This window comes from Elephantulus edwardii, unplaced genomic scaffold (assembly GCF_000299155.1).
Source record: "Elephantulus edwardii isolate Elephantulus edwardi_28Jun2011 unplaced genomic scaffold, EleEdw1.0 scaffold00066, whole genome shotgun sequence".
In the NCBI taxonomy this organism is placed as follows: Eukaryota; Metazoa; Chordata; class Mammalia; order Macroscelidea; family Macroscelididae; genus Elephantulus; species Elephantulus edwardii.
This window is the reverse complement of record NW_006399816.1, coordinates 14,020,476-14,039,125: the sequence shown is the minus strand read 5'-3', so window position 1 is coordinate 14,039,125 and position 18,650 is coordinate 14,020,476. Positions and strand designations below refer to the sequence as shown.

At 47.2% G+C, this 18,650-nt stretch overlaps 1 protein-coding gene across 1 annotated transcript in view; it reads left to right on the top strand.

Annotated features, from left to right (window-relative positions):
* Positions 1-18,650, top strand: part of PAQR5 (progestin and adipoQ receptor family member V) — a 41,905-nt gene that overhangs the window by 252 nt on the left and 23,003 nt on the right. Inside the window, exons 2-5 of the mRNA XM_006888400.1 lie at positions 3,798-3,828; positions 4,673-4,800; positions 9,560-9,765; positions 15,797-15,923. Coding sequence (XP_006888462.1) covers positions 3,798-3,828; positions 4,673-4,800; positions 9,560-9,765; positions 15,797-15,923 — 492 coding nt within the window. The remainder of the gene's footprint in view (positions 1-3,797; positions 3,829-4,672; positions 4,801-9,559; positions 9,766-15,796; positions 15,924-18,650) is intronic.

Sequence of the window (18,650 nt, the reverse complement as noted above, 5' to 3'; positions counted from 1 at the left end):
TGCCCAGTTTACAGATGAGGACGCAGAGGCCCTGGAGCTGTGGCTCAGCTCAAAGCCACGTGGCACCTCAGAGGTATCTCGTTACCCTGGTGGTCATCGTTGGGGCTAGTGGTCACTCAGGGTGGCCCTGGGGAGGGGAGCAAGAAATGCTCCCTTGTTCTGCACCACTCTCATGATCATGTGACCATGGGCCCAACCTGCCTCCCCATGGAGCGGGCTCAACTTCTAACACTGTATTGGACAGCGATCCAGGGTTTTCATTGGCTAGTTTTTGGAAGGAATTTGCAGGCATTTCATCCTAGTATTAGTCTAGAAGCTCTGTTGAAACCTGCCAACCATGGTTCACCCTGCTGGATTTGAAACATCAGTGGAACGATACCACAGCACCATGCACAGCACCTCCATACAGCACTTTGACAGATGGGTGGGGGTTTCCTCTGAGAGGCACTTTACTGTTTCCATGGTTTCATGTGATGTTTAGATTCAAGAGATTCTGATTTGTGTTATATGTTGCATATCAGGAGTCCTTATTAAAACAAAAACGCTGGCAACTTAAATGAGAGATGAATGACAACAATGGAATTCTCTCAGCTGTCTCTCCTTCCCATGGCCCTAGAAAACAGAAAGATTTCAAATTTGTTGTGGTCTGACTTATGTTACAATTACTAATATTACCATTGTTATTGTAATTTACTTTGATCAATGTACTAATTTGTAAAAGTAACTCCAGTGGCCTACTCGCTAGGAAATTATGCTGCTATGGCTGACTCTGAGAAGAATGGGAATCCCAGAACATTTGATTGTGCTAATACGAAACTTATACTTGGACCAAGAGGCAGTGGTCAGAACAGAGCAGGGAGACACTGGATGGTTCAAAATCAAGAAAGGGGTCCATCAGGGATGTATTTTTGTCTCCATATCTTTTCAATCTGTATGCAGAACAGATCACCCGAGACACTGGGCTGTACGAGGAGGAATGTGGCATCAGGATTGGTGGAAGAATCATCAACAACCTGTGTTATGCAGATGACACGACCCTGTTTGTTGAAGCTGAGGAGAACCTGAAGTGCTCACTGCAGAAGGTCAAGGACTGCAGCCTCCTATATGGATTGAAGCTCAACATCAAGAAAACAAAGATTCTCACCACTGGGCCAATTGGCAGCATCAGTATGGATGCTGAAGAGATTGAGATAGTTTACTTTGTCCCACAGTCAACACTCTTGGTAACAGCAGCCAGGAAATCAGGAGACGAATTGCATTGGGAAAGTCAGCTGTGAGGGACCTCTCAAGAGTACCGAAGAACAACGATGTCAGGCTGGAGACTAAGGTGCGCCTGATCCAGGCTATAGTCTTTGCAATTACATGCTATACATCGGATAGTTGGACAGTGAATAGAGGTGATAGAAATAGAATTGATGCCTTTGAGCTGTGGTGCTCGAGAAGAGTGTTGAATATACCATAGACTGCTAGGACAACAAACAGGTTTGTCCTAGAGAGGGTGAAGCCAGAATGCTCCTTGGAGACAAGGATTCTGAAGCTTCGTCTGACATACTTTGGGCATGTTGCAAGGAGGGACTTGTCCTTGGAGAGGGACATCATGTTTGGGAGAGTGGAGGGGACGGTGCAGGAGAGGAAGACCCTCAATGAGATGGATCAATTCTGTGAGTGGAGTGGTGGGAATGAGTGTGTTTGAGACAGCGAGGTTGGCACAGGATAGAATGGCGTTTAGGGCTCTTGTACATAGGGTCGCTATGAGTTGCAAGCGACTCAATGGCTCATAACAACAACAACAGCAATCCACCTGAGCTTCCTTGAAAGATGGGCAATCTCCTCCCAAGCTGTTTATAACCTTGGAAACCCAATGGAGACTCAGCTATGATTTGGTTCCAATTTAATAGCAATAAGTGAGTGAGTTATCGAGTATGTGACTCATTTATAATTTACCTTTCAGAGATCATAACTTCTCCTAACTCAATAGTTCTTGACTGGGGGACATATTTCCCCCTAGGTTGTATTTGGCATTGTATTGGTAGACATTCTCGTATGTTGGCTGCTGGGTACTACTGGCACCTAGTGGATAGAGGCAGGGGTGCTGCTAAATGTCTTTGAAAAAGCGCAGAACAGTGACACAATGAAGAACTGTTGTTAAGCTGCTTCCAGCTCACCCGTCATGCCCCAGGAGCCCGTGGAGAACAGAGAGAAATGGTCTTGCTCCTTCATATGATCTGTTGCAGATCTGACTGTTGTGATCCACAGGTTCACCGGCCAATTTTTGGAAATAGATTGCTAGGCCTTTCATCTGACTTGGTCAGGAAGTTCAGTTGAAATCTGCCCAGCATCATGGCAACTTTCAAGTGTCCACTGACAGATGTGTGGAGGCCATTGTGAGGAGCATTGGCTGGGAATTGAAGTTGGATCTCCCTCCTGGACAGCAAGAATTTCTACCATTGAAGGACCAGTGCTCTCTTGAACAGAATTGTTGCTAAATGCTGTCCATTCAGCTCCAACTCATAACAACCCTATATACCACAGAATGAATCACCACCAGATATTACCCTATCCATCCCAAAATGTCAGTAGTGCTCTGACTGAGAAACTCTCATCTAAATCAATACAAAAGGGAAAGAAATGTCTCCTACAATCCTATTACAATCAATACTCTTGACGTTTCCATGTCCTTCCCAGCCTCTACCACCAGACTTATTTCCATTTCTGTCATTCTCTTAATAATAGCAATGATGCTCACTAAGAGAACTCAGGTGGGATAGTCCATAGAGTTGCACTAGTAACCTGAAAGTCCATCTCCAGTGGGTCAAATCACCACTGCCTCCAAGGGAGAATGATGGGCACTCCCCTCCTGTTACGATTTACAGCCCTGGAAACCTGGGAAGTGATTGCTAAGAGATAGAGCCACTCAGACAGTAGTGAGAACACACCCTGCAAGCCACTTCCCTTCACTTACTGTTACACCCTCAGCTTCTGTACCTCGTGCCTGGTTGTCTCCATAGTCACCATTTTTCATATAAAACAAAACAAACCATACACTTCATTGTCACGGAGTCAGAACCAACTCATAGACAATCCTCTAGCAGATTCTCAAGGCTACCACACGGGAGGAGAGTGTTCATCTTTCTCTGTTGCAGCTTCTGGTGGATTCAGAGAGGCACTGCCCTCGGGTTAGCAACCACGTCCTACAGACTCAGCCACAAAAGCTCTGGCTCCCCTGGCTCCTGAGAGAGAGGAATACACCTCAACAGTTTTAATAGATAGGGTATAATATTTTAGGTAGGATAATGCCTCATGTTATACTTACTCAACTAGCTCAAATTTCTCATTGGTGTGCATTTTTTAAAGGATGATTCAAGAAGGCTGTGCCCTTTATTGTCTAGTACTGCTGTAACGTAAATACCACATGTGGGTGGTCTCACCAAACAAAACCCCATTTTCCCACAGTTTGGGAGTACACATCCCACTTGCCATCTTCAGGGGAAGACCTTCTCCCTCCACTGGCTCTGAATATCCCCACCTCCATTGAACATTTGTGGCCCAGTGGTTCTTGGATCCGTGTGCCCCAGCAGTGATCCTCCCTTGGGTGCAGGAGCTACTCTGCAAAGGGACCCCAGCTCCAGAGGACACACTATGCTCTTGGCTTTCCTTCCTTACTGGTAGGCAGGCCCCTCCTCTCCACTCCTTTCTCCTTCAATCTCTTGTAAGACAAAAGAAGTATGACATAAGCAAGATTTGGCTTGAATCAGAGGAATACTTGAGTATTGCCTCATGTAAGGTTGCGACTTAAGATACAATTTAAGATTCTATAGAGTCCCCAAGGCTGTAAGTTGTAACAGGAGGAGATAGCCCGTTATGCTCCCTTGGAGGCACTGGTAGATTTGAACTACTGCAGACACATGGCTTTTAGGGTTAGGAGTACAACTCTTCCTAAAAACATAACGAGTTTGAGATTTACAACACACATCCCAAAATGAGGCATAATTACACCAGATCACAAAATCCAGATCACATGTCACAACCATACCACACTGAGAGTTGTGGCCCAGCCAAGTTGATAGATATTTGGGGGGGGGACACATGATTCAATCTGTGACAGATAGTATATGATGGGAGTAGCTTGCAGAGCACTCCTGGGACCAGCCATTTCTTCCTTCCATCTACATCAGCATCATAGTCCTCATCACCAAAAGGCCTTTATGAAGCAAATATACCCTGGTGGATATAACCCGGCTCTGGATGTGGGGCTGGGGGGACCTCTGCAGACACCTTCCCACCAGCCCCTGACATCCGGGGCATGCTGGCTCGGGCAGAGCACATATATGTCAGCCAACCCCAGACACTTCCAAAGGCTGGGCTGTAGTCCCCATGCAGAAGGTATGAACTCAGAGTCTTAGGCGCCTTTCATTCATGCTAAGCATAATGCCCTGAATTCCCTCCTGAAGCTGCCTGGAGTTTCTTAGGAAACAAAAGATTTTAGAAGCCACTGAGAGGAGGGGAAAAGAGGAGGGAGGGGAAGGGGAATATGCCAGTGGACTTCGGACTGGGATCAAGAGTCCTGGGCTCCCAGTGTACACCCTGGGAGGATGCCAGCGTTCCCAAAGCCATTCTTCCTGAGACTTCAGCCCCCCATTCCCTCAACTCAGCACCTCCGCTCTCCCTACAGGTGTTCCATGAGCATGGCATCCTCTTCGGCTACCGGCACCCGCAGAGTTCAGCCACTGCCTGTCTCCTCAGCCTTTTCCAGATGACCAATGAGACCCTCAACATCTGGACTCACTTGCTGCCCTTCTGGTACCTCTGGACCCCCTAGACCAACCTGTCTCATTGAGGAACTCTGGGAACTCCGGCATCTTTTAGACACAGCTGGGTTTGGGTGGGCCGAGGCTCTGAGCTGGGATTTTGGTACCATGTTCCTTTCTGTGAAAGCTCATGTGTGTGTGTGGGAGGGGGAGATAGAGATGGGAGATGTTGGGGTCTGCCCTTGGGATGAGCATTGAAGCATGGGTTCTAGTTGGAGTTGAGGTGCTCTTGCCAGCCCCCCATGCTTGCTCTGCACCCCTAATCCAGTGCTTGGGTGAATAATGTTATTTTCATTTCCTTCAGCACTGGAGGTTCTGAGTCTTTCAGTAGCCCTGGTTAAAATGCTTGAGCAAGTAAGGAGCCCAAGTGGGCTAATAACTTGAGCATGGGGCTGCCAGCCTAAAGGTTAGTAGTTCAAATCTACCAGCTACTCCACAGAAGAAAGATGAAGCTGTCTGCTTCTGTAGCGATTTACAGCCTTGGAAACCCCAAGGGACAGCCCTCCTCTACTATAGGCGACTATGAATCACAACTGACTCATTGGCAATGGGTGTGGTTGTTTGTTTTGAGCAAGGCCTTTCAGCTCTCTGGGCTTCACTTTCTCCCTGTGTGAAGCAGGAGTATCAGTTGCTCCTTCCCAGTGAGCTGTCAAGGTTGTGAGAAAACATGGGCAAAGCCACCGGGCACAGAGCTGTGATGCCCTGTAATGGCCCTGGAGTGGAGCCAGCTAAGGGTAAGGCTCTGGGCTGCAGGTTCACAGTTAACGGGAGCAGCAGAAAAGCTAACAGGAACTTCACTGAGTAAAGTGGAGTGAAGGTCAATGCCATGCATCTCACATCTTTGCTTACTGAAGGGTCAGTGGTGCTAGGACTATAACATAGCACTATAGTGTTTCCAAGCTAGAAGGTTCTCAGGTCATTCAGTCACCCTCCATTGCATGCCACCATTGGCTGGCTTACGTTGTTGTTTGCCTTGAGTCAGAATCGACTCACAGCTGACCCTTCAGTGGGTTTTCAGAAGCTGTAAATGCTATGGAAAGAGATTTCCCATCTTTCTCTCATGGAGCAGCTGGTAGATTCGAACCGGCTGCCTTTGGCAGCACAACTCCTTCTAACTATGGATATAATGGGCCCAAGGAAGGAATAACCTGCTTACATCACCCACCAGGTCGTGGTAGAGACTGGCTTCTGGGCTCCTATTCCAAATATATTGAAAACCCAGTTGAGCAGGAGGGACCGCAGGAGGACTGTGAGGGGAGACGGTGCCCAGGAAGACCCCTGGAGCTCCATGTTGAGGTCAGCTTTCCTGACCTGTAGTCAGAAGACAGACCAAGAGCCAAAGAGAGTAGAAAGGTTGTTCATTCTCAGGAACTCCTCCAGGGAGAAGAGGGCGCTCGGGCTTGGGGTGCGGTCACGTGAGCCGTGATCAACTGACAGCCCCAAGTTCTAGATCTGCAGAACACTCGGGAGGGCCGCCTGGTTCTGCTCCAGGCAGCCATTTGTTGTTTTCATTCTCCACTTGGGCAAAAAGTATGTTGTTGTTATTGCCTTTGAGTCAATTACATCTCACAGTGTTTCCTAGGCTGTAGGATGGAAACTTAGGGAAGTACATTGTTCGAACTTTTCCTTGTACAGTCATTGAGTGGGTTGTAACTACCAACCTTCTGTTTAGAGCTGAGTACTTAACTGTTGCATCACCAAGGCTAATGGTAAGAACTACTCAGGGACTCATTAGGATTCTATAGGATAGAGTAGAATTTCCCATACTATTTCCAAGGCTCAAATCTTTCTTAAAATAAGTTGCCACGTCTTTCTCCTGGGAGCGGCCAGGTGGGTTTGAACTGCTGATCTTTCAGTTAGCAACTAAGTACTTAGCCATACCACCACCAGGGCTCCTAGAGGAAATGACACATGCTAAAAGATTACATCATTGCTAAAGATAATGAATTGCTTTCTTCCCCAAGTGCCTAGCTCTCCCTGGAAGTGCCAGGGTGACCTGCTCCTTATCTGTCCTCCCAGGGCCCTGCTGGAGACATGGGAGCATCTAGAACATAGATGCATCCCCAGCTCCTGGTTCTTCTCATCCCACTGCTCTTTCCCTGTGTGATAAGGTGTGGGGACCTGGCTCTGTCAGCAGACAGAGGACAGGGGACAGAGCAGATAGGGGACCTCATCTCTGAGGCTTGAACTGTACGGCCTTCCATTTGCTGGATGAACCACAGTTGAGTGAAGCTGCCTGGATGTCTGTGCCGCCCTGTTGATCATTGCATGGGAGTCTTTGGACTCCTGTGACCTCCTACATGTTTTGCAGCCTAGTCAAGGTGGATAAGACCTACCTGATGTGTGCAGTGCCCCTACACAGTGCCAGCGCTGAGAGATGATCCCACTGGAATTCAGAGCAACAGAGATGGCTTTCTGGTCTGGGCTCAGGTGCCCTAAGGAAAAAGGGGGAAAGTCCTGGTGGCACAGAAGTTACAGTTCTTGCCTGCAGACTAAAAGTCTGAGGCTCAAACTTTGGTGGCAATCTAAACCCTATGAAGCACTTCTACTGTCTCGGAATTGGAATTCAAACCATAGTAACAAGTTGGTTTTGGGTCTTTAAGAAATGAGAGTGGGAGCAGTTGTGGTTCAGCCATGGAATCCTTACTATCCATGCAGGAGACCTGGATTCCATTCCAAGTCAGAGCACCTCATGTACAGCCGCTGCCACCTGCCAGTAGAGGCTTGTGTGTTACTGTGACAGTGAACAGCTGTCAGCAGAACTAACAGACTTAGAGTAGGAAGAAAGGTCTGGTAATCTCCTTCCAAGAATCAGCCAATGAAATCCTATGAAATATAGTCCCTATTTTTGCAAAATTAATGTGCACCTTCTATGTTTGTTTTCTAGCTGCTCCCTGCCCTTATGAGGTAAAAAACAAACAAACAAAAAGTTTTCAAAAACTACCTCAAAAGAGGACAGAACAGTTGGCAAACAAATATGTTATCAGCATAAGTGTCTTTTGACTCAATGGTACCTCAGGAGTAAGGCCTGGTGATCTGCTTCTGAAAGGTTGTTGTTTTTATCTGAAGTTGGAACCAACTCAGAGCTGACCCTCCAGTAGATTCTCAGAGGCTGTAAATTGCAAGAGAGGAGATTACTCATCTTTCCCCATGAAGTAGCTGGTGAGTTCGAACTACCTGCTTTTGGATTGACAGTGAAACTCCTTCTCCGTTAGGCCACCAGCTACAACCTTGAAAACCCTATGGAGTCCATCTCTACTGTGCATGCATGGGGCTTCCTTGGGTCACATTCACATTTGATTCCATGACAACTAACAACAAAAGGAGATGACACCTTTCCTGTGCAATCCCATTAAAAAACCTCAATTAGTCACAACAGTTTATCTACAACCAGTTAGGGGGATGGCACAAAACCAAGCTGCCTTGTGTTCTATTGTACATGAGGTCAACATGATTTGAGGGCCAACTGAGTGGTGGCTAATACTACCACCGGGAAATATGCTTGAGATTATAAAAGGATATATTTTTTAAATAACATTTTATTGTATTTGTATTGAAAGTTTACACAGCAGTTTAGGTTCCAATTCAACAACTTCTACACAAATTTTCCAGTGGCATTGATTACAGTCTTCAAAAGCATGCATTTTCTCAATCCTTCTTTTCTGGTTGTTCCATTTCAGTGAACCTAGTTTCCCTAAGCTCTTATATTCTCAACTTTGTTTTAAAGTAATTGTTGACCATGTGGTCAAGGGAATCTGTTCTGAGAAGCTGATAGTATAAGCTTTATTTTTGCTGGATTGAGCAAACAGCCCTCCAGCATAGCTGGAAAATTCAACAATACTTCAGTTCCACTAAGAAAAACTTTGTTAAACTCCTTGTGCTGGAGGAGTTAGTGGGAAGGGAAACGTCATTCTCTGAAAGCAGTCTGTGGAAGCAGAGAACTCTGCGGGAGGGAACCCCCAGGTACGGGTTGTAGTTTAGGCAGATCTAGCAACAGGTGATGCAAAACTCTACATGGAGACAGAGCCCAGAGAGCTGTGCTCAGCTCCCTGACTACTGTGTCTGCAGCCCCTTGAGAAATGTACTGCAATCCTAGTGGATGAATTATATGCAAGAGGAGGACAAAGACAGGTCTCTAGCCTTTCCAGATCCTGTGTGGAGCATTGCTCTTGTTGGAGAAATCTTTCTGCAGAGGAGGGCACAAGCAGGTCGGAAGAAACAAAAGATAAACTGTAAGGATGATAGAGAGTCAAACATGAGCCATGGGAAGAATGGTTGAATGAACTGGGATTATTTAACGTGACGTTCAAGGTTGTATATAAACGCTGCCTTGAAATTTATGATAGGCTTGCTTTCTATAGTCCTAATTGGGAAGAACTAGAGAGACAGATTCCAGTTCAATGAGGGGCAACTTTTTAACACTTTAGAACCAGGTGGGTTGATGAGTCAGTCCCCATCCTTGTAGGTGGTGAGTGCCCCCCTCCTTGATAGCATGCAAGCTGAAGTTGAAGAATAATTTGAGGAAGATGCTATAAGATGAACGGAAAGGAGGAGATAAACCTTATAGGCTCTTTTGTTACCCTTCTGCTTCATTCTAACCTATTGCCTCTCAAGGAAGAGAAGACCCTCATCCCCTTTTCACCAAAGTTCGAGCACTTGGGACTGGTCAGTGAGGAGCATGGGAGACAAAAGGGGAGGCGCCTAAAAGGAGCCTCCAGCCGCAGTGATTGATGGCCCGTGCTGTGTTTCAGGTTCTTCATGTGGAGATTTGTGACCTTGCTGTATATGACGGATGTCCAGAATGACAGCTACTCATGGCCTCTGCTTGTGTACATGGGCACCAGCTGTGTGTACCCCTTTGCATCCAGCTGTGCACACACCTTCAGCTCTATGTCCAAGAACGCCCGGCACATCTGCTACTTCCTGGACTATGGTGCCGTCAACCTCTTTGGCCTGGGTAGGTGAGACCCTGGCTCTCTCCTCGTGTCCATAATCGGGCCACTTGTCCCTTCCATCTGTGAGCTGGGGTCACTGTATATGTGTTTGTAGAGTATTATGGGAATGCCAAGTCTTCCATCCAGGTAACCTGATGAATGTCTTTTAAGAAACTCCTCAAAGGCATGCTGAGGAATGGTGAAGCACTGGCCCCTGGAGAGGCGCCTGATCTGCAGTGCTTGCTGCTGTCCATGTAGGAATAAGCCCACCAAGGCTGATTTGAAGCCACCAACGTGTACGAAGTGAAGGGATGGGAAGTTCCATGTAGCATCCTTGTAGTTCTACTGTACAGATATAAACCCAAACCAAGCCCTGCTGTCAGTTTGATTCCTACTCTTTGCAACCCTCTATCAATCCTAAGACTATAAATCTTTAAGGCTTTAAGACTGCCCATCCTTTTCCATGGAGCTACTGGTGGACTTGAACCACTGGAGACACTCAGCCTTTGTGTTATCAGAGCAGCTCATTATGCACTACGTCTCCAGAATTCCCCACCAGGAATGTAGTAGATGCAAACCGAGTTCTTCCTTTAGTGAATGCACTATCAGTAAGGGAGCTCTGGTGACTTGTGGTAAGGGAATGCGCTGCCAACTCACAGGCTCATAGTTCAGATCCACCAGGGGCTCAGCAGGAGAAAGATGGGAAGTCTGGTCGCATGCAGTTTACTGCCTCTGAAAACCTACTCAGTCAGCAATGGGTCAGTTCCGACTCGACAGTACCCAACAAAAAGAAAACGCAATTTAATTTTTAAAGCTTGAATAATTGACTCAAGATTTCTAGAGTCCAGTCACTCAGTGGTGGCCAGTGTTACACGTGATAGGAAATCAGGATAGTATGTTTAGAGTAAAGAGACTTGCTAACTGGCCCACAGAGGAATGGATGGTAGACCCAAAGGTGATAAAGCTGAGGTTAACATTCCCAGTCTCCTCGTCTTTTCCTCCAGCTACTTTGCTGCTTTCTCCTCTCTCTTCTCACTTGTAGCTCTCTGCCTGTTCTCCAGCACCCTAGCTCCAGCCCTTCCTTCCCCTTGACCTGCTCTAGCTGTGAAATCAAGTCATCACCTTCTCTTGTCCAAGAGTTTGTCCATGAGGACAGTTTCTTTCCTCCTCTCCCTCCCTTCACAGCCAGCATTTTGGAATTTGCACATACATATACTCACACATACTACAGGCACATATACACACATATACATGTTGTTGTTATTTGCTATCCAGTTTATTATGACTCATAGCGATCCTGTGTACAATATACCTGGACCTCACCTTATCTTGAGCCATCCTCACAAACTCTAATAAGTTTGAGTCCACTGTTACAGTCACTGTGTCAACCCATCTTTTTTTACTGCATGGCTTTGTCTTTATTGAGGGTGATGGCAGTTGTTTTGGAGGGTGAGGATAAGGAGTAATGGTGATATTCATAAAACCAGACTGTGTCAATCCATCTTGACACAGGGTCTTCCTCTCCTGCACACGTGCAATCTGGAACGTTCATATACACACATATACTCACACATACGTGCGTAGCTACGTACCTGTACTTGCACTGCCCTTATCATCTTCTCCACTCTCACTCTTCAATTCTCTACTGTCTGATCCCACTAGTCACTGAAACAGTGGCTGCGAAGACCTCAGTGTCGACCAGACTGTCAGGATCAGTGAAGGCATCTCTGTTCTGATCTTTGGAGCCTGCCACCAGCCTTTGATGCTAGGACCCTTGTCCTCTTCCACCCCTTCTCTTTCTTTGATCCCTTTTGAAACACGCTCTTGGTTCTTCTCTTGCCCTTCCTCACTCTCTCCTTGTTGGTTGCCCTGTCCCTCCTAGTGGCCCTATGAACAATACATCAGGCCTTTACCCTGTCCCTCACTAACCTCACCAAGCCTACCTGACCCAAGCTCATTGCTGTGGTCATTGTGTCAGAATATCTTGCTTGAGAGTCTTCCTCTCTTTCTGTGACCCTCCAACATGATGTCTATTCCCAACAACTGGCACCTCCTGACAACACTCCCAAAATGTATGAGATGGAATCCCACCCTGTCCTTGGGCCTCTTCCTTACCCTGAGAGATCCCCTCCATGATCACCCTCCCCTAACACTTCTGGACAAGATGTTCCCAAGCCCCCATCTCTAGTCAACCACTTAACGCAGGTCCAAGTTGTGGACTGAGATGTCTGGAACTTTAACACCCTGTCTCCAGATCCCCTCCTATAATATCTCCTCAGCAAGTCACTCCCACTCACATCTTGGTCTTACAAGATTCAGTTCTATGAATAATCCTCAAGTACAGCATCCCCACCCTTCCTGACTTCCAGTGTTTTCCCCAACCAGGGACAAGCCCAGCTGGGTCTCCTGCAGCCTTGGATCTGCCCACCTCCACTGTCTTTCTTCTTACTAAGTTGATATACCAGCTTCCTCTCTGCCTTACCATCCTCCCTCCATTTCCCACACTCACCAGGTTTCTAGCATTTTGGCAGCTCTCTCCTTTAGAGCCTTCCAGGACTCCTATCTCATGGCTTGGGATGTAATCAAGCTCCTCCTCTTCCTGGCTGCTTGCCTGGCTTCTACCACCTACTCCAGACCCATGTGTGATAAGGGTATACGTTTTGAAGCATCACTGTGTGGCAGGCACAGTGTGAGCCTCCGACGTGCTTCACTGGGGGCACCACAGCTAGGTGCTGATGGGCGTTAGCTAGACTGGCTGGGTTTGAATCCCATCACCACCCCGTAGGCTCTTGGGCATATTTCTTAACTCTCGAAGCTTTAATTCTTCTCTGTAAAATGGGCATGCTTCCTTTCTCCTAAGAGGTCAGTAAGAAAGAGGAAGACCCTCGTAGAGGTGGATTGACACATTGACAGCAGCATTGGGCCAAGCACTGACTGTAGGGGTGGCACAGGACCTGGCAGGGCTTATTATGTTGTGTTTAGAGTTGTTATAAGTCAGAACCAGCTTAACTGCACTGCGCATTAGTGCAATTACATGTGTTCATATTAGTGATGCGTGCAAGGTGGTTCCCAGCACTTAGTGAGCATGAGGAGGAGAGGTCATTGTGCTGATGAACTCAATAACCTGACAGCCATCCCCTGAGGTAGGCACCACTGTTTGGCTCATGTTCTCAGGGAGCTAATGAGGCTTGGTGAAGATAAGTTCACCAAGATCACTCAGCATGTAGGTGGCAGAGTCAGGGGGAAATGCACACCCACACTGGCAGCCCCATTCGGATTGTCTTCACTCTGTTCATTACAATCTCATTTATCTGTGGGTCTCCTGGACCCTGGTTGCCATCTTCCTTTCCTACAGGACCTTCAAGGCCCAGCCCCTAGGCCCTCAGTGGCTCCTGCTCTGGGACCTCCATTCAAAGCCCCTGACTGTAGGGAACTCTGATGGCCTAGTGGCAAGAAGCTGCACTGCAATCCCGAAGGCAAACAGTTTGAATCCACCAGATTCTCTGCTGGAGAAGGAGGGCAATCTCCTCTACCAGTCAGATCCAATTCGACAGTGCTCAACGGCGCGCGCGCGCACACACACACACACACACACACACACACACACACACACTGACCTGGATCCACTTTCTTCTTAGCTCTGCTCCTGGTCTGTATCAGTAACTCACTGATTTCTACTCCTCAGCTAGGAATCAATCCCAGAGGACAAACAATTCATCTTTCCAATCTGATTGTCCAGCCTGTAGCTCTGTGTCTGACATCAGCAAATAGCCAATACGCGTGAAAAGAAAGAAGGTGCATCATGTCAATTGATAGAGCCTGTTGATTCTGCAGGAGCGCCGGTGGGGTAGTCCACGGGGGGCTGTGCCATTAGCCCAAAGGCAGTGCCTCTCTTGTGCTTCAAATCCACAAGTGGCTCCTTGGGAGAAAGACAGAAAATCTCTACCCATGTAAATTACTGCCTCCTGAAAACCCACCAGAGTCAGTGATGAGTCGCTTCCAAAGCCACAATAAAGAGTGAATGTGAATGAGCGATCCTACCTTTGACTTTTGTTCCATTTCTGCAGCCGCCTTCTCCTTCCCATTCTCCCTCCTATGCCCCTTGTCCAAGCCCTCAATCCCTTGCATGTAGCATTCGATCCTGATTTCTCCCTGGTTCCCAGTTTCCCTCCCTCTAGACCATCCTATGGACTTTCACTAGGTTTTGGTCACGTGGGTCTTCCACTCAGGACTCTCGGTGACAGTCTGTTGCTAACAGGAAATGCACTGTCCTTAACCTGGCATCTGCTCCTACACCCTGGAAAGTGCCTTGGTCCTCCTGCACCTGTTTGAGACCTGCTACTGTTTGAGAGCTGGGTTCCAGGAGGAGCTTCTGTGTCCAGTCCTCCATCCAACAAGAATGCCCACTCACCCTCCTGTCCCCCAGCAAGCTCTGATCAGAGCGGCTTCCTGTTGCAGTTCTTGGCAGGGTCAGAACCTCCTTTGCTCTTCTAATACCCACAGAGCCTGGCATACACCTTGCTCATAGTTGGCTCCAGCTCAGCATAGACAGCGCAGAATGCTTCCAGGCCTAGCATCAGACAAAGAGAAGAGCTTGGCTTTGTCCCTGGGGGCAGCTCCCAGCTGAACCTCCCTGAAGATAGCATGTTCAGGCACGAAGATCCTCACCCTCCTGGACCATACTGCCCTTTCACTCTCCACCATCATGTTTCCAACTTCATGTTTCCTGAGGCTGGAACTCTTAACAGAAGGCCCATCTTTCTCCTGAGGAGCCGTTGGTGATTTTGAATTACCACAGACACTTGGCCTTTGGCTTCACAGCCAGCACACTGCAGACTACACGACCAGAGTTCCTTTGTCAGGGCCCCAGCAGCGTCGTCAGCTTTGCAAGACTCCACTTGTCCTATGGGATAAGGCACAGGCTGCGCTGTAACTGGCCAAGGCCCGAGTTAGTCTTCAGCTAGGATTCCAGGGTTCTTTCTGTCCTTTGATAATGAGTGACTTTAGATCCTGAGCTGACAGGACTTGGCTGCCTCTCTGAGAGGCAGGTGAGGGCACCCAGAGAGCCACTGGACTCGGTCCCTCTCTCCAAGTGAAGCACACCTGAGCTCTTTGGAAAGGACAATAGTCTCCCCTGTTCTTCTGAACAAAATCATTAATAAATAGGTCTCTAGAATGTTCTTAGGGAGCCATCGTTTCACAAAACTCCAAATCTAAACCAAAGTCAAACTCCCGAGGTTGACCTCTTACACTCAGCCCAGTCTATGCTTCTGAGTGGCAAGGGCCCCCTCCCTCTGAAACTGATCTTTCCACAAAGAACCCTTAGTTTTGGAGGGGGTGGAAGTGAAATGTCCCTACTTTGAGAGTAAAACCAAGAAGCACACTGGGTCTGCCATCATGAATGACAATGTGTGGTTAAGAAGGGGGATTATTAGGTCTCTAAACTGCTTGGGTGTGAAGCCTGATTTTGCTACTTTTTAGCCATTTTCCCATTTGTAAAATAGGAGACAAGCAGGACTGATGCCGGGGGTTTTTGTGACACCCTTAGAATGATGCAGGGCCCATAGTAAGTCCTCAGGATAGGATTTGGGTTGTTGTTGTTAAATACCATCAAGTTAGAACTAACTGGTAGCTGACCCTCCAGCAGGTTTTCAGAGGCCTTAATTCACATGGGAGGAGATTGCCTGACTTTCTCCTACAGATCAGCTGGTGAATTTGAACTGCCAACCTTGGGATTGGCAGCACAGTTCCTTGCCTGCTAGGCCACCAGAGCTTGCTAAGATTTGGATAGGTGGAGAAAAGATGGCAGGGTATTCTAGATGCCGGGATGCTTGTGGGTCTGTGGGGATGGTGAGGGCTAGGACAGGTGTTAGAGATGATGAGAGTTAAGCCAGATGTTGGGGTTAATGAGAGCTGAGACAGATGCTGAGAATGGCAGAGGCTGAGCCAGATGCTGGGGGTTATGAGGACTAGGCTAGATGCTGGCTAGTCTTCCCAAGGGGCAAGCTGGTGCTGAGTCCCGGCTACCCTCTCAAGGCGGATCCTCTTTCCTAGGCTCAGCCATCGCCTACTCTGCGTACACCTTTCCCGACACACTGGTGCACACCACCTTCCGTGACTACTACGTGGCCCTGGCTGTGCTGAACACCATCATCAGCACCGGCCTCTCCTGCTACTCCAGGTACCTGGTCTCTCTGATCTCTGGTAGGGGTGGACAAGCCAGCATGTAGCTCCATGGTGCACTGGAGTGAACAGTGGGAGAGGCAGCTCAGTACAAGGTAGGGATTGTGGAAAAGGCGCTGGGGCTCAGTTCCTGACAGACCTCCAGCTGCTGGCAGGACCAGCTTCATAGCCTGTGACCTGTGCAGTCAGATGCATGGAGCCCGGTTCTCAGAAGGACTCTGCCCTTGCTTTAACATTCTGCTGTCATTTTCTTATTAGTTTTTCAAGAAGGAAGACTAGCAATTTCCTTTTGCTCTGCTATTGTTGTTAAGTACCATCAGGTTGGAACCAATTCATAACTGAGTGAGTTTTGATAGGCAGTAAATCATACAGAAGATAATTGCCCCCTTTTCTCTTAAAGAGCAGCCAGCAAATTCGAACCATGTGCCTTTGGGTTGGCAGTGTGATTCCTTACCACTTAGTCACCTTTTGTACCTGACCTTGCCTATTATGGGGTTGACCACATTGCTACACAGTTCAGTTATACTCATTGAACCTCAGCCTGCTCATCTATAAAATGAAACAACTCTTTTCCCCCCTTGGTACCATACCACAAGCTTGGGATCCACCCTTGTCCTTGCCATTTTAATGCATATCTGCCAATACTGCATCCTCTACCTCAACTAACCACCCACACCCAGAAACTTTCTAGAGCTATGGCCAAATGTTTTTTTCCCCGTAATAATTTCCTTTCTTTATTTGCGTAAAAAATATAATGAGGCAGCACATCTCCCTTCTGAGGTGATGTAAGAAGGATAGGTAGGATACTCAGGCCACTGAGCCCTGACCTGGGGGCCCTATCTGCTGTCAGGCCATTCATAGTCCTGAGGGACCTATTTCTACATAAGCATGATGGGCTTCCCTTCACTTAAAAAGGCCTCCCAAAACCACATTGTTATTAAAAGAAAGAAAGAAAAAAAAAAACCCAATAAAATCCCTCCTTAAAATGTAAGTGTGAGAGACATTGTTAGAAGAATTCCTGCTCTATTCTATTCAGCTCTTGGTACAAGAGAATGGTGAAGGGATCCAATTCTCCACGTGGCTTATAAAACCTCACACCTGGCTGTGTTGGTGTGACAGTGGCAGGTCACACCTGGGTTCTATCCTGCCTCATCTGCTCAAGGCTACAATTCAGAGGAGCCTGTTTAAGTCTCCTAACTTAGAACTACTACAGAACTCCAAGAATTGTTGTATGCAACCCTTCCTTCTCCATTCGACCCTCCCCAGGAAAGATGAGAAAGGAGAAGCACGTTCCCTGCAATTTCTCCAGAACGATTTCAACCCTCGCTTCCTTTGGCAACACGTAGGAATTGCAGGACCGAGAGAGACATAGGGACATTCTACACACTTGGCCAACTGTTGATTGTTTGCATTTAAATGGAGAAGTTTGATTCTTAAACAGCACCAGGGTCAGTTTTTCTATTTTGCCTTTTTGTTCCAGGTGCTGAGACAGGGCAGGAGTGGGGTATAAAACTCCAGCTCCAGTGTGCAATGTCAATTCCATTTTTGTGTTGCTTTGTTCTTTGCAAATGTCTGGCAAGTAGTGAGAACTATCCTAAAATTGAGAGCAGATAGGATTGGCCTCTTAAGAGTATAAACCCAAACCAGACACCATGTGGGTTATTTTCATAAACGTCATCTCCTCAAAGATAATGGCAATTGAAAGCTCTTTATTAAATACAGTCTCTGCATCAGGCAGGGCCTGTGAGGCCACACCAAGTGAAGATGAGGGGAGTAGATGGTCTGTGTCTTGGGTTAGACAGCCCAACACATACAGAATATAACAAGAATCGATGAAAAAAAAAAAAAAAAGAATATAACAAGAATGAAGCAGTTCAAAGACTAGACCTGTCCACAGCACCTGCATGTGGGTGCCTAGAGGGCTGTGGTCCAGGTACCTGGACATACCTGTATCTGCTTCCTGAGCCCTCATTGTTCCTGTGTGGTTGGATCCTGCAGGGCCACATAGCTCTGGTTTGGAATGTAAGCTCAAGAGAGCAGTGCTGGCTGATGGGGCAGGAAAGGCCTCTTGGGTGTGGATGAAACTGTCCTCAGGGTTAATGACTGCTTTCCCATTAAATCAGAGTGCAAATTCTTGTAATGTTTACTGTTTTTATTGTCGATAAGCTTCATGAATCACTGGCAAATCACTAGCCTGGATTGTTTTCTTCTAACCAGGAGTCTTCCCTGCTTGTCCAGATACAATGGATGGGCCTCTCAGTGCTTTGGGGTGCGAGATAATGACCCTTTAAAGACAGAGGTGAAACCAGACCTTACAGCAAAGCTGTCAGTAGAAAAGGAGAATAAAAGTGATTCCTAGGTGGGCACTGTTTTTAGTGATGCCAATCTCGTAAGACTTGATCAAAGCCCGGTCCTACCTCTGGACTTGTGTGATTGGCTGAAGACGGGGTACTTCCTGGTATAACCACTTTTTGGCTCCTGTCAGAAATACTATAGCATTGGTGCAAGTGTAAGAATTTCCTTCCTATTTCCCGGTGAAACTCCAGTCCTCCTCATGAGCATGATAGACACCCTTAACACACAAAACATACACCATTTCTACACAGTTTAGAGACATTGATTACATTCTTTTTTTATTTTTTTAATAATTTTAATGAGCATTTACAGAGATTTTGGATTTCCATTCATTCATTGCTGCACATCTCTCCCTGCCCATCCCTCCCCC